Source organism: Euwallacea fornicatus, chromosome 17 (assembly GCF_040115645.1).
Source record: "Euwallacea fornicatus isolate EFF26 chromosome 17, ASM4011564v1, whole genome shotgun sequence".
Classification (NCBI taxonomy): Eukaryota; Metazoa; Arthropoda; class Insecta; order Coleoptera; family Curculionidae; genus Euwallacea; species Euwallacea fornicatus.
Genome location: NC_089557.1, coordinates 2,831,606 through 2,848,374, shown reverse-complemented (window position 1 = coordinate 2,848,374; position 16,769 = coordinate 2,831,606). Strand labels below are relative to the sequence as shown.

At 39.2% G+C, this 16,769-nt stretch overlaps 1 protein-coding gene across 1 annotated transcript in view; it reads right to left on the bottom strand.

Moving 5' to 3' along the window:
* LOC136344391 (titin homolog) overlaps window positions 1-16,769 on the bottom strand; it is a 40,254-nt gene that overhangs the window by 12,143 nt on the left and 11,342 nt on the right. The window contains exon 3 of the mRNA XM_066291810.1: window positions 148-16,350. Within this exon, the coding sequence (XP_066147907.1) occupies window positions 148-16,350 (16,203 nt within the window). The remainder of the gene's footprint in view (window positions 1-147; window positions 16,351-16,769) is intronic.

Here is a 16,769-nt window from a genome sequence, read left to right as displayed (position 1 = left end):
TGCTTTTTCCCACAGATGATAAGGTGTTGAATGCATGCGGCGGTTTAGTTAGAAATCGTGACAGTACTACTTATAATATAGGATTATGCGTGAATGATGAATTAGTGAGACAAGAATTTTTTATTAAAGCAACGTCTAAAAATCTACCTTTGGGAAGTTCTAGTGCATCTGCCTGACTGTCTGGTGTCTTTGACTCCCAGTCGTCACTCTTTGAAAATGTGTTCTCGTCCCATAAGTGACTATACTCTTTCTGGAAGTCTGATACTTCCTCAACGCTGATTTGGGAAACTAACCTTTGAAACTCGTTTTCGCGTTTCTCTTCTACATCGGGAGTGGAGAGCTGCTCGGCTTTGCCAGCATGAGCTTCTTCCTCCAGCAACTCTGAAGCCATTCTCTCAAACTTTCTTTCGACTCTTCTGAGTCTCTTTTCTTTAGTGGAGCTATCATTATCTCGCTCCAGTTTCTCGAGTGAACCTAACGCTTTGTCCAAGTCACGCAATTTTTGTTCTATTAACTCTACATCCGCCTCAGAATCCTTGGTTTGTACAGGAAGCTTTTCTACAGCTTCCTTAACATTCTCTAAACTTTTATCCTCTGCAGCCTCCTCCAAATTCTTAGTCAAATCACTTAACAAATTATCCACCTCGTTCTCTGTTAATGTTTCTAAAACGTTAGACCTAGTACTATCACTCCTTTCCATTAGTTCCTTCTTGGCACCCAAAGGATCATCATCCTCAGATTCAATATGGAACAAGGGTTTTTTACTATGAGCAACAACCTCCACTGGCTCAGTCACAATATACTCTCCAGCATCCCCAATATCATACTCGGAAATATTCCTAATTTCAACCACGTCTGGTCTATCTCCTTTGGGATATTTCTGAGACACAGCTCTCCTTGGCAAGATTGGTGATGTTACATAAGCAGATGATACAGCAGTTGCAACAGAATCAATGTCAGCAGGCAAATTTGAAAGATCTAAGTTAGCTTCTGTAATGCTCCCTCTAGAGGGTTCAGGATTTCTGATTTGACCCCCATAGTCGCTTACGGTGCGAGGAATTTGGGTTAAAGATAACTGAGAAGCTTCAGCTTCTAGGAATTCTGTTGTACGTTGCTTAATTTCGCCCAAAGGCAACTTACCAACTGAATATTTATCATAGGGATCCAGGAGGAGTGATGGGTCATCCCTGGGGAAACCTTCAGAGGACTTTACGGTTATTTCTGATATCTTCTTTTTGGAATAGGTAGTATCTTCGTGTGGATTGAACGTTGATTTCAAATCATCTATGGCAGCTTCAACAGTTACAGCCTCGTGTTGTAGAGAATCGTCTACAGATTTCGTGACATCTTTCGCTTTTCCAGAAATTTTGTCACCAAACTTTCCAAGAAACCCAGATTTTTCCTTTTTAGATTCAGATTGTTTTTCATCCTGGGATTTAGCAACTATCTTACCTAAGAAGCTTTTCTTTTTTGTTTTCTTTCCGTTGTCATTAGCACCCCCAAAAGCCCCATCACTTTCCTTTAAAACTTTTTCCGCTGCAGATTTTGTCTCAGAGATGAGATTGTCAACGTTCTTTTTAGTTTTAGATAACGCCGACTCTTCTTTTTTACCCAAAGATGAAGCTTGATCATGAGCAGCTGTAATTAAAGCAGCTCCGATTTTCTTCGCTCCCACTTCTAGCCCAACAGCTTCCTTATCAAACACCTTTTCCATTTCTTCGAAATGTTCTAAACTGCTATCAGTAGGTTCATCTATGGCTTCCTTTATATATTCGCCTGATTCAACTAAGCGAACCCTATCTTTCTTAATAGCATCAAAAGTATCTTTAATTGTCTCATCAGCCTCTTTTGTTGTTCGAGTAATCTTATCACTTGTTTCGGTAAGGGAACTTTCAGACTTTATTTTAACCTGTGTAGGATCTTTAGCAGATTTGGAAATTTCCTGAGCGAGACAAATAACTTCAGCTTTAGCCTTGTCTATTGTGTCTTTCACATCTTTGTTTATTGTGTCTTTCACATCTGCTGCCTTTTTCACACCCGCCTCACCTACTTCTTTGAGTCCTAAAACTGCCTCTTGTAGCTGAGCATTAGCTATCCTAATAGCTTCATCAACTTGGCATTCAGATTCAACTTTCACGTGCTTTTCTTTTTCTGAACTCCCTTCAATAAGATCCTTTGTTACGTGCTTAGATTTTTCTTTATCTGATTGCAGTACCTCAGCTATTTTTGCTTTAGTTGTGCTGACCCCATTCTTAGCATTACTGGCAGCTTCGTTTATGGTGTCTTCTGCAACTTTAACTTCTCCAGAGAACTTACTTCCTAGTTTGCTCAAAAAGCTGCCAGATTTCTTTTTAACTTCTTTGGCGTTTTCTTTTGCAACAATTGCACCGTCATCTATATTTTTAGCTGCAAAACTAAGTTCATCTTTTACTACGTGGGTGCCAGATTTAGCATCGGCTGCAGCTGCTTGTAATTCTTGGTTAGTAGCTTGGATATCTTCAGTTGTTAACAAATTTGCTGTTTCTAAATGATATTTAACCTCGTCTTGAATTCTTTCTCCGCGTTCACTCAAAGCTTTCTCAGTTTCCGCAAAATTTTTCAAAGTTTGGTCTCGGAAAGCTTCTGCAGTTTCAGAGGCTTGATCTGTGATTCCTGTAGTTATTTGTACAGCCATAAGTTTATCAGTTTCTATCGAATTAGTCGTGTCGTCGGCGGCATCTTTGGCTTTGCCACTTAGTTTATCTCCTAGCTTACCAAGAAAGCTAACGCTCTTCTTTTTGGCTGGTTTGGTGTCGTCTTTTAGTTGAGAAGTCATGCTTGTAGCCTTGATATTAACTTCTCCACCTCCTTTTGTTAGTCCTTCTTTTAATTTATGACTATCAGTTTTAAACGCTTCACTGTTATCTCTAGCTGATTCTTTGATAGATGACTTAATATCACCCACAGCTTTTGCAGAATATTCAGCAGATGTCTTTGCAGATTCCAAGACGTCATCTGCGTATGATTTTACTTCTTCTATAGATCCTGCAAGAAATTTGACTTCACTTTTTCTTTCATTCACAGCATCTTTAGATATTTCTTTGACTGTGTCTGAAGCACACTCAGTATTTTCTCTTTCAAGTTGAACTAAATTATCTACAGAATCAACAACTGCACCACTTGCTGTAGCCAGCCCTTCCTTAATACTTTCTGCATTAGCTTCAACTGACTTTTCAACTTCTTTAGCTTTTCCTGAAAGTTTATCTCCTAATTTACCAAAGAAACCTCCAGTTTTCTTTTTGGATTCTTTAGCTCCATCTTTAATATCCACAACAACTTCCTTTGCGCTTTCTGCATATTTTAATAATGACCCTTTAGCGACTTCAATTTCGTCTTTGCCAGAGTGTTTAGCATCAGAAACAGCTTTAGTTGAACTATCCACTGCTTCTTTTACGGAATGTTTAATATTATCAGATGTTTCTTGCAAGTTTTTTGCAACAACTTTCGTGGATGATTCTAAAGATTCCCCGGCTGATGTTTTGGCCTTCTCTATAGATTCTGCAATAGCCTTGGCTTCATTTTCAGCTCCGTCTGCTACGTCTTTCGATGCACATTTAATTGTGTCTGAAATACGTTCAGCTTTGTCCTTTCCAGCTTCTAATAAACTAGCAGTAGAGTCAACAACTGCACCAGTTGCTGATGATAATTCCTCTTTAACCCCTTCCGCAGTTGTATCAGCAGACTTTTCAATATCTTTTGCTTTTCCCGAGAGTTTGTCTCCAAATTTCCCAAAAAATCCTCCAGTTTTCTTTTTGCCTTCTTTAGCTCCGTCTTTGATATCCAAAACAACTTGACTTGTCTTATCTGCAGCGTTTGATAATCTACCTTTAGCTACTTCAATCCCATCTTTGACAGCGTCTTTAGATTCTGACGTAATTTTAGCTGAATTATCAACGGCACTTTTTACAGAGTCTTTAACATTGTCGGTTGTCTCTTGAAACTTTTTGTCAATAGCTTTCGAGGACGACTTTATAGATTCACCAGCTGATGTTTTGGCATTCTCTACAGATTCAGCAACAGCTTTGGCTTCACTTTTAGCTTCTGCTACTACATCTTTTGAAGTGTCTTTAATTGTCTCTGAAGCACGTTCAGCTTTGTCCTTTCCACGTTCCAATAAACCAGCAACAGAATCAACAACTGCACCACCTGCCGATGAAAAACCTTCTTTCACTTCTTCTACAGTAGCTTCAGCAGATTTTTCAACTTCTTTGGCCTTTCCCGAAAGTTTATCTCCTAATTTTCCAAAAAAACCACCAGTTTTCTTCTTGGCTTCTGTAGCTCCATCTTTGATATTTGCAGCAACTTCGCTAGTGCTATCTGCAGCTTTTGACAGTGTGTCTTTAGCTGCTTGAATTCCATCATTAACAGAATCTTTGGCGTCAGAAGTAGCTTTAGCTGAACCTTTAACTGCTTCTTCTACAGAATGTTTAATAATATGAGATGTTTCTTGCAATTTTTTATCAACATTTTTCGCGGATAATTCTAAAGATTCACTAGCTGATGTTTTGAAATTCTCTATAGATTCACCAACAACAGTGGCTTCACTTTTAGCTTCTTCAACTACATTTTTTGAAGTGTCTTTAATTGTCTCTGAAACGCGTTCAGCTTTATCCTGTCCAGCTTCAAATAAACCTGCAGCAGAATCTACAACTGCACCACTTACTGATGAAAATCCCCCTTTCACTTCTTCTACAGTAGCTTCAGCAGATTTTTCAACTTCTTTGGCCTTTCCTGAAAGTTTATCTCCTAATTTTCCAAAGAAACCACCAGTTTTCTTTTTGGCTTCTTTAGCTCCATCTTTGATATCTGCAGCAACTTCGCTAGTGCTATCTGCAGCTTTTGACAGTGTGTCTTTGGCTGCTTGAATTCCATCATTAACAGAATCTCTAGCATCATAAGCAACCTTAGCTGAACTATCGACTGCTCCTTTTACAGAATGTCCAATATTTTCAGATGTTTCTTGTAATTTTTTATCAACAGCTTTTGCAGAAGATTCTAAAGAGTCCCCGGCTGATGTTTTGGCCTTCTCTATAGATTCAGCAATAGCCTTGGCTTCATTTTTAACTTCTTCCACTGCTCCTTTGGTAGAGTCTTTAAGTGCTTCCGAAGCACGTTCAGCTTTATCTTTGCCAGTTTCGACTAAACTGGCGCCAGATTCAACAACTACACCACTTGCTGATGAAAATCCACCCTTTACTTCATCTAGAGTAGTCTCAGTAGATTTTTCAACTTCTTTTGCTTTTCCCGAGATTTTGTCCCCCAATTTTCCAAAGAAACGTCCAGTTTTCTTTTTAGCTTCTCTCGCTCCATCCTTAACATCCCCAGCAACTTGGCTTGCCTTATCTGCAACGTCGAATAATCTTTCTTTAGCTGCTTCCACCCCATCTTCAACAGCATCTTTAGAATCTGAAGCAATCTTTACTGAACTATCAACAGCACCTTTTACAGAATCTTTAACATCATGAGTTGTATCTTGCAACTTCTCTTCAATAGCTTTCGATGATGAGTCTATAAATTCACCAGCTGATATTTTGGTTTTTTCTATGGATTCAGCAACAACTTTGCCTTTACTTTCAGCTCCTTCTGCCGCGCCTTTTGTAGTTTCTTTAATTGCCTCTGAAGCACGTTCAGCTTCCTGTTTTCGAGCTTCCACTAAGTTTTCAATCTCAGTTTCACCAGCAGTAAATCCTTCTTTAGCATTATCTACAACAGTCTCCGCCGTTCTCTCCACATCTTTTGCTTTGCTGGTAATTTTTCCTCCCAATTTGCTTAGGAAACTTCCACTTTTCTTTTTAGCTCCTTTTGCACTCTCTTTGATATCATCAGCAATTTCATCCACATTTTTAACAGCTTCGTGCAACTCATCATTGTCTGATTCTGTGACTCCCTTTATAAATTTACCTTCGGTTGAAACTTTTTCATGGAGTTTATCATCAACAACGTTAGCAGTATCACTCAGGTATTTTTTAGCGTTATTTAAAGTTTGATCTGCAGTTTCTATAGCTAGCTTACTTTCTTCTGCTAATATTTCTCTTGCATCCCCAACATTACTTGCAAGATCTGTCGAAGATTGTTCAATTTCTTTCTGACCCGATTTAGCAGCATTGTGTAAATCTTCTGCAGTATCTTTAGCAGATTTTTCAACATCTTTAACCTTTCCACTAATCTTGTCACCGAGCTTGGTGAGAAAACCACCTGTCTTCTTCTTCCCTTCTTTGGCAGCATTTAGAACCTCATCTTTCGCGTTATCTGTTACCTCACTGATTGCTGTTGCACCATTCTTCAAGCTCTCAGAAGTTTGCTCACCTAAATATGTAGTTTTAGATTCAACAGCTCGTAATGTATCCTGTGCGTCAGGTGCCACTGTTTCTGCATCTTGTTCGGCCTCTTTAATCTTACCGGTGATTTTATCACCAACTTTACTTAAGAAGCTGCCAGATTTTTTCTTGATTTTATTTGTTCCTTCTTTAATATCTTCAGCAACGTCTGCAGTTTGTTTTGTGACGTCAGTTGTAGCTTTCTTTACTTCATCTGCAAACTGCTTTGATGAATCTTCAATATAGTTGGATGTCTTCTCTATTCCTGCCTGCGTTTCTGCTGCAGCTTCGCTTACATCCCTCTCAATAGATTTGGATTTTCCAGTTAATTTATCACCCAGCTTGGTAAAGAAGCCCACAGATTTCTTTTTTGAATCCTTGTTAGTTTCAGAAATATCTTTTTCTGCCTCAGTTATGGTGTCTTTAACGTCTTCCTTCACATCTGTAACAAAACCCTTAGCTAAGACCACTTTATCGTCTACTACAAGCTTTACAGCTTCAACATCTGTCTTCATTTCGTCACTGATGAAGGCTCTCTCATTCGCCAAGAAATCATGGTGGTGCCTGGCATGATCTTGTAGTTCTCTACTCAAATCTTCAGTTTCTTTATATTTTTCATTAACTTTCTGAACAAAGGCTTCTCTTTCTTTAACAGCAGTTTCAGATGTGGCTTCAACTTTTGATCCTCCTTGTTCTTTGACGTGTTCCAGCTTAGAATCAAAGCTTTGAAGGATGTCGTTTACAAAACTAGAGGAACTATCTTTGGACAAAGCATAAATACTATCGCTATCATCTTTCACTGTAGAAAGACGCTTCTCTGCTTCTGAGAGTATTTCGTTGGTCAATTGAGCCGATTGGTTTTCAATATCTTCATTAAATGCCACTCTCTTATGATTGAGTTTACCCTCAACTTCATCAACTTTCTGTGACTCATCCTCTAATAGCTTGATTCTTTTGTCTATGGCTTCATCAAGATCTTCCAATTTCTGGTAAGTTTTTCCAGCAATATCGGAGCTCTCCTGAGATTTTTCTTTTTTGTGTTTCTTGAAAATCTTCTTGCTTATCTTGGGACTCTCCCGCTTTTTGCTGAATATGCTGAAGAGGCCTGATTTCGTATGTTCCTCGACCTCTAAGTCATCCAGATCAGTGACCATTACAGGTTTAGTATCTTCGTAATTGGTGACCTCAGTGGTAAGGAAATTCGTGGTGTCTTGTAAAGTTTTGATAGTTTCAGGGCTGTAATGAGTGGGTTTCTGTGATGACTCAGCAAGGTCTTCAGATTTAGAGAATAAAGAGAAGAACCCTCCACTTCTCCTCTTCTCTCGCTTCTCTTTGCGCTCTTTGGATTTTTCGGCTTCAGTTTTGTCCATGTTTTCCTTATCTTCTTCACAAGGTTTTGAACTTGCATCCTCAGATTTCTGCTTCTTTTCAAACATCTTAAACGGACTGCCACTCTTCTTACGTCTAGGCTTTTCAGGTACTTCAGATTGAATCACTGTAGGTCTAACATCATGAAAACTGGCAATTTCTTGCTGCAAAAAGACGTTGGTATCAACCGCTGCGTCCTTGCTAGTTGGAGTAGCTGTATAGATGTCTCGAGTAATAGTAGAAGGAACATTCTCGTAAATAATCTCAGTTTCTGTAACAACCTCTTTGTCGGCGGCTATAGGGATGCTGCGATCGATCACTCGAGTTTCAAATGAGAAGTTTTCTCTAATGAAGGGTTTCGAGACGTCTCGTTCAAGAGCATCAGCTTCTGCTTTGGCCTGCTCGATTTTGCGCTTAATATCTTCGTCAAGTTCTTGGACATCCTTCATAATATTAGGGTCCACGACATACATTTCCTTTGTGACACTGATGATTTTATCCCCATGATCTGTCGCCTCCTGAGTGACCGTAGTGATCTTCTTACCTTTAAAGTCATCTTTCCAGATAGTTTCTCTATTTTCCGCAACATCAACGACCTTGGGTTTGGAGCCCCTTTCTGTTGGTTTAGTCTCCTTTGAATGTTTCTCAAAGGGACCACCAGGTTTATCAGTTACTGGTTTCACATCATGGTAGCGGTCAACTTCCCCTTCAAGGAAATCTTTGCTATCATCTTTACTGGTAGCTGTAGGCTCCAGAACTGCTTCCAAGGTCGTTTCTTCTTTCCTTTCACTCACAGATTCCTCAGGTTTCGTTTTCTTCTTTTTCTTGTCCTTTTGAGGTTTTTCTTTATCGAGCGAAGGCTCGCGATCTTGAGACTTTCTTTTGCTAAAAATTCCAAAGAGCCTGCCGCTTTTAGATTGTTTTTCCTCTTTGATATCAGGAGCAAGATCAGGTTTAATAATCGGTCGAACGTCATGAAATTGTGCCACTTCCTCCCGTAAGAAATTACTGGTAGTGATCATGTCCAATAACGCACTCTCTGAGAGTTCTGGAGGAATATATGTGCTTTCCTCAGTTGAAAGTTCTTTCTTAATTGTTACTACTCCATCATTATATTTGTCTAATTCATTATTAAGGAAGTTTGTAGTTTCGGGTATCTTCTCTGTGGGTGATGTATAGAAGGTTGAAGTACCTAAATTTTTCTCTTCTGCACGTATAGGTAATCGTACATCATGGTATTTTTCAACTTCCTCTTTGAGGAACGAGCAGGTGTCTTGCATATCTTTAATTGCTTCGTCAGACAGTTGTTTAACTGACTCTTGGTCTTGTGACCTCTTCTTTTTCTTAAACATTTTAAACAGGCCTTTGCTCTCCTTCTTCTGCTGTTCTGGAGATAAAACCTCTGAGGTGAAATTTGCTAAATCGACTTTCACGAAGCCTTCAGCAACTTCGGTCTGCTCTATTACAGGGGCTATAGGTCTCACATCTTGGTACTCAGATACTTCGGTTTTGAGGAAATTGTCACTGTTAAGCATGTCTGCTATGGCTTCCTCTGATAATCGAGGTGTCTGCTCTTTGTCAACACTTGAAGCACGTTTTTCTCCAGTTTTCTTCAATAATCTCTTGGTAGGGTGCTCTAGACTTTCACTGTGCTGTTTCTTAAACATTCCCAATATTCCTTTAGGTTCTTTTTTCTCCTTAGGAACCTCTGAAATCTCTCCTACTATTGGACGGACATCGTGATAGATCTGGATCTCAGTCTTGAGGAATTCTTTAGAATTGTTTATGTCAGCTAGAACTTTTTCTGACAAAATAGGTCTCTCTATGCTTTCTCCCCTCTTCTTTTTGTCTTTTTCTGGGGATTTAAATATTGCAAACAAACCCTTCTTCTGATGTTTAACTTCTGGCTCTGAAGAACCTACAACTGCTGTTACTACTGGTCTAACGTCATGAAAAACATCAATTTCTTGCCTGAGGAATGCATCGGAATCTTTCATTTCCTTAAGAGTTGCTTCTGAGAGAATTGGTTTTATTGCCTCCTTTTCAGCGCTGCTTGGCCGCTTCTTCTTTCCTTTTTCAGGAGATTTGAAAAGTCCAAAGAGGCCTTTATGTTTATGCTCTTTTTGCTCTTCAACTGGACGTTCTACCACAGGTCTTGCATCATGGTAGATCCTTACCTCTTGTTTTAAAAAGTCATCAGAGTGCTTCATATCAAGGAGAACTTGCTCAGAGAACAATGGTTTCTCCACTTGCTTCTTATCCTTTTTGGAAGCGTTCTGGCTATCTACAGTATCATAGATGATTTCCACTTCTTTGATTATGACAGCATCTCCAGCACTTTGCTCGGAAAATATCATGCCTTCTCGCTTCTTGTCTTTTTCTACAAATTTATGAACACCAAAAAGACCTTTGGATTTTTTATGGTCCTCTTCGGATATTTTTTCAACCACAGGGCGAACATCATGGTAAATATCAACTTCATTCTTCAAAAAGTCGTTGCAATTATTCATATCCGCCAATACAGCTTCTGAGAGTATCATTTTAACTACTTTAGCATCTTTTTCAACGGGTTTAAAAAATCCAAGAAAACCTTTTGGATGTTTATGGTCTTTTTCTTCGGTTATCGATTTCTTAATCTCAGTAACTGTAGGTCTCACGTCATGAAAAACTAAGACTTCTTTTTTGAGGAATTCCTCAGTGTCTTGTCGCTCAAAAAGAGCTCGTTCTGGAGAATCCTGCTTGTCAACACCTTTCCTCTCTGGTGACCTCAAAATGCCAAAGAGGCCCTTGGACGATTCAGAGTCTTTCTCTATAGCAATATCTTTAAGTACTATAGGTCGGACGTCATGATATAAATCTACTTCCTTTTTCAGAAAATCGTTCGATTCTCTCATATCCAAGATAACCTGCTCTGTAAGGACCCTCTCAACACTGCCTTCTTTCTTCTTTTTGGTCTTTTCTGGAGATTTGAAAAAGCTCAAAATACCTTTATGTTCCTTATGAATATTTTCTTCTGGTTTAGCAGCAACAACTGCTCGAACATCATGATAAAGATCTACTTCCTGCTTTAAAAACTCGTCTGATTGTTTCATTTCAGTGATAACAGCTTCAGAGAGAGCTGGTTTTACTATTTCTTTTTCAATACTCTTCTCCTTCTTTTTCTTTTGTTTTTCTGGCGATTTGAACAAACCAAAAATACCTTTCGATTCTTTATGAACTTTTTCGTCAACTATTTCAGTGACTGTGGGTTTCACTACTGGCCGGACATCATGGTAAATCTGAACTTCTTGTTTTAGGAAGTCATTTGATTGTATCATGTCTTGAATCACTTGTTGTGACAAGACAGGCTTAACGAGATCTTTCTCGACACTTTTCTCCTTCTTTTTTTTCTCTTTATCCGGAGATTTGAACAAGCCGAAAAGTCCTTTAGACTCTTTAAGGGCTTTTTCTTCACCAGCTACAAAAGGTTCTTCAGTGATTTTCATAATAGGTCGAACGTCATGATATTTATCTACTTCCTGTTTTAGGAAGTCATTCGACTGATTCATATTAAGAGTAACTTGCTCAGACAAGACTGGCTTCACAATCTCCTTCTCAACACTTTTCTCTTTTTTCCTTTTTTCTTTTTCTGGAGATTTAAAGAGGCCAAATAAACCTTTAGATTCCTTGTGGACTTTTTCTTCAGATACTGTAGGGTGTTCTTTACTTGGATTCACTATTGGTCGCACATCATGATATCGATCAACTTCCTGCTTCAAAAAATCATTAGATTGTTTCATTTCGACAACAACCTGCTCTGATAAGACAGGTTTCGCAATGTCTTTGTCCACGCTCTTTTCTTTCTTTTTCTTTTCCTTTTCTGGTGATTTGAACAGCCCAAAGAGATTTTTAGATTCCTTATGAGATTTCTCTTCAACAATTATCTGAGGTTCTTCATTTGGTTTTACTATTGGACGTACATCATGGTATCGGTCCACCTCCTGCTTTAAGAAATCATCTGATTGCTTCATCTCAACTACCACCTCTTCTGAAAGAATGGGCCTCAAAACCTCCTTCTCTACACTTTTTTCCTTTTTCTTCTTCTCTTTCTCCGGAGATTTGAACAGACCAAATAAACCTTTAGACTCCTTATGACCTTTCTCTCCAGCCACGAATTTAGGTTCTTCACTTGGTTTTACTACTGGGCGCACATCATGATATCGATTAACTTCCTGCTTCAAAAAATCATTAGATTGTTTCATTTCAACAAGAACCTTCTCTGATAGAACAAATTTTGCAACATCTTTCTCTACACTCTTTTCCTTCCTCTTCTTTTCTTTTTCTGGTGATTTGAACAATCCAAAAAGACCTTTAGATTCCTTGTGAGATTTCTCTTCAACAATTGTCTGAGGTTCTTCATTTAGCTTAACTATTGGACGTACATCATGATACCGGTCTACCTCCTGCTTTAAGAAATCATTTGATTGCTTCATCTCAACTAGCACCCGTTCTGAAAGAAGGGGCTTTCCAATCTCCTTCTCCACACTTTTTTCCTTTTTCTTTTTCTCTTTCTCTGGAGATTTGAATATGCCAAAGAGACTCTTAGATTCCTTATGTGCTTTCTCTTCGACGAAGAATTGAGATTCTTCACTTGGTTTCACCGTTGGACGTACATCATGATATCGATCTACTTCCTGCTTCAAAAAATCACTAGATTGTTTCATTTCGACAATAAGTTGCTCTGAGAGGACAGGTTTCGCAATATCTTTCTCCACGCTTTTCTCCTTTTTCTTCTTCTTCTCTTTCTCTGAAGATTTAAATAGTCCAAACAGGCCTTTAGGCTCCTGATGAACTTCGTCTGCGGCAGCTACTCGCGGTCCTTGATTCAATTTTATCACAGGACGCACATCATGATATCCATAAACTTCTTGCTTCAAAAAATCATTAGATTGTTTCATATTGATAATAACCTGCTCTGATAGGACGGGCTTCACAGTTTCTCTATCTACACTCTTTTCCTTCTTCTTATCCTTGTCTGAAGATTTGAACAGTCCAAACAGACCTTTAGATTCCTTGTGGGCTTTGTCTTCAACGATTACCTGAGGTTCTTCACTTGCTTTCACAATAGGACGCACATCATGATATTTATCAACTTCTTGCTTCAAAAAATCATCAGATTGTTTCATATCAAGAACAACCTCTTTGGATAGAATAGTTTTCGCAATCTCTTTCTCCATACTCTTCTCCTTGTGCTTCTCTTTCTCTGGCGATTTAAACAGCCCAAACAGACCTTTAGACTCTTTATGAACGTTTTCTTTCTCAGAAACGTCGTATGCTTGACTTGCTTTCACTATTGGTCGTACATCATGATATCGATCAACTTCCTGCTTCAAGAAATCATTAGATTGTTTCATTTCGACAACAACCAGCTCTGATAGGACAGGTTTCGCAATATCTTTCTCCACACTCTTTTCCTTCTTCTTCTTTTCTTTCTCTGGTGACTTGAACAATCCAAAAAAACCTTTAGATTCCTTGTGAGATTTCTCTTCAGCAATTATTTGAGGTTCTTCATTTGGCTTTACAATGGGACGCACATCATGGTATTGGTCCACTTCCTGTTTCAGGAAATTCTGAGACTGCTTCATCTCAACTATTACTTGCTCTGATAGTACGGGATTGACAATTTGTTTCTCAACACTCTTCTCCTTTTTCTTTTTTTCCTTTTCTGGTGATCTGAACAAGCCAAACAATCCTTTAGACTCCTTAGGTGCTTTCTCTCCAACAACTTTTTCTTCACTTGGCTTGGCCACTGTATGTACATCATGATATTGATCAACTTCCTGCTTCAAAAAGTCATCGGAATTTTTCATATCAACAATAACATGCTCTGAGAGAACAGGCTTCACAATATCTTTTTCCATACTCTTCTTTTTCAAAATTTTTACTTTACCATCTTCAACCTCCTGTAACGATTTTTCAGTTATTTTTGGTCGCACGTCATGATATACCTCAACTTCCTTATTCAAAAAGTTTTCAGAGTTCTTCATCTGAGTTACAATCTCCTCAGACATCTGCTGCTTCACCGGCTGTTTTTCTGAAGACTTGAAAATCCCAAACAACCCTTTAGACTCCTTTTCTTGGCTACTTTCTTCAAGTTCAATGCTTTTGCGGAATTTTTTCTCTGGGGATTTGGAAAAAATTCCTCGCAAACCTTTCTTGGTTTTCTCTGGAGATTTTGATTTCTCTTTGGTAAGGACTGGTCTCACATCATGGTAGTTGGCAATTTCTCCCTTTAGGAAGTCATCTGAGTGGTTCATGCTATAGAGAACTTCGTCTGAAAAAACTGGTTTGACCACTATCAATTGATCTTCATCTAAAGTGACTACAGGACTTGTTTTTGTAATTTCGGAAGGTTTCATTTGCTGGCTAATAGTTATGCCTTGATCTGTAGATACGTATGAATCAACAACGATTGTGGAAGGCGATTTTTCATAAGTGACTTCAGTTTCAGTCGTAGTTTCCTTTTCGCTAACGATCGGGATGACTCTGTCAATGATTTTCGTTTCTACTGAGAAGGTTTCTCTTACAAATGGTTTTGATTTATCACGATCTGGCGAAGAAGCATCTGCCTGAGCTTTCTGTATTTTCACTCTAAGATCTTCGTCTAAGGCTGCCATATTTTCAGGATCAATCAAGTACATTTCCTTTTTCACAGAGACGATTCTATCCCCATGATCACCTTTTTCTTGGGTGACGGTGGTAATTCTACGACCTTTAAGATCATCTGATATAATATTTTCTCTGATTTCAGCCTTGTCTGTAGGCTCTGATAGAGGTTTTTTGCTGCGAGTTTGAGGAATCGGCTTCTTCTTTTCTTCTGGCGCTGATTTATAAGCATCAGTTTCGTCCTTTAATGGAGATTTTTCTGCAACTGTTGAAGTTTTTTCTGGTTTTGAGGATTCTGATGAATGAGGTCCATCATGGTATTTGTTCACTTCGTAATTAAGGAAGTGTGTGGTGGACTGCATATTAGCCAAAGTTTCGTTCGATATATCTTGAGATATTTTCTTGGGTTTCTTAAATCTGCCCAAGAAGCCATCCCGATCTCGACTCTTTGATCTATCTCGACTCTTGGAGCGGTCTTTGCTTTTAGAGCGAGCTTCTTTTTGCTTTGACCTCCTTGAACGTTTTTCTTTAACTTTCTCTGAACTTTGATCATCAAGTTCTGCTGGAGAAGCAAGATCTTTGGCATCTTCGTAATTTTCAACTTCACACTTAACGAGATCTGTGGTATCTTTCACGTTTTGAACCATTTCTGGTGACTGAGGTTCTGCGACAATATCCTCTTTCTTGCCTTTCTTCATGAAAAGGCGCAGTAAGCCCTTTTTGTGCTCCTCAGGTTCCAGACTTCTCTCCCTGGATTCTTCTCTATCCTGCTTCTCAATTACCTCCTTGCGAGAGCTGTCATCTTCAGAATCTTCAGTGTCTTTCGAAGATCTAGAAAACTTTCCAAAAAGATTGCGCTTGACTTTGCGCTTCGATTTTTCACTATCAGACAATTGCTGCATTTGCTCGGGCTGTTCTATTACAGTTTGTTCACTGGCTATCAGGTTTAGAGTAACAGTTTTGGATGAATCTTTCGTTTGAAGAGGTTCAGGGACTGAAATAAGGTGCTCAGGGGCCTTGCTTAGTATTGGTGCTTCTATAGGTTCATAGAAGTGATCTTTGACTCGCGGAGGTCTTAATGGAGCGTCTTGAATTTGCGCAATTGGTTTCATGATGCTCTCTTCTGGTAGTATTGGGGATTTTCCAAGAAGCTCCTTTTCGATTACCTCGACACTTTCATCTATGTTCAAAGTATATATTTCGCGGGATTTCTTTGGAGATTCCTTTCTTGTGGGATCGATTACAATGGTGAACTCTTCTTCTTCCACTGCTGCAGGGGCGAAAGTTTTAATGATTTGTTCATCTACAACTACCGTTTGGACTTTTCTCGTTTTAGGAGTTTTTGGCTTATCCTCCTTGGTGGGGAGTTTTTCCCTTGATAAGGACTTGGATCTTTTTTCTTTTGTTGGGGATTTTTTTCTCGTATCTAGAGTCTTAGAGCGTTCTTCTACGAGAATCGGGGAAGAAGATAGACCATTGAGGTCTATTTCCGAGGCAGTTAAGGGAGCTGCAGGAGGGGCGTATCCTGGAGGCTCATCTCCAGCCTCCATATAAGGAATGTCATCGTATTTTCGGTCTTGCACCGGAGTGGGAAGTTTAGGCTTTCTAGGGGGGCGCTGAGGGGGTAAATCTAAAGAATGCGATTTTAACTTTTTATCCTTCTTTTTCTTTTCTTTCTTTGGCGATCTTTCAGAATCCGAATCGGAAAAATCTGAAGACCTACTAACGAAACCTTTCAGAGTTCCGAAAAACCCTCGTTTGGGTTTCTTTTCCTCTGGGGAGGTTACAGGTTCGGCTTTAACGATGTAATGTTGCTCTGTATGCGGATGATACGGTTCGGCGCGTGACTCAGACAATATAAAAGCGTTAGTTTGTTCTAGAACGGGTTTCAAATTGTACGGAGAATAACGTTCTGGCCCTACGTCTATTAGCGACATATCCTCATTACTAGCTAAATACTGTGCGGTCGAAGTCGGCTTTCCTGCAAGAACATGCAAATTCGAACAAGCCATTCTAACTACCTTAAATCAAAAAAGGAAATATTCTTACTGCAGGGTCAACCAGTTAATGCATCTGTTAGTGGACAAAAAACGCAATGCACTCTTTGGTTTAGCTTTACCTTTCAAGCCTTCCGACTGGGGCAACCAATCGCAATAGGCCGGAGTGGGGCGGAGAAATGTGGGAGATACTGAGGGTTCTTTGAAGTCCTCATAGATTGGATAGAAAGGAGGGTTGGCGTAGAGATCGATGGTGTGATCGAATTCTAAGGGGAACTTTTTATTCATGGTTGCTATGAGCTCGGACTTGCTTTTGGAGAGCTCTTTGGAGGAAGCCAGATTAGATGATTCTTCTGTCGGGGTTTTAACGAATAAACAAGGCAGAGTGAAGGTAGGTTTGTTT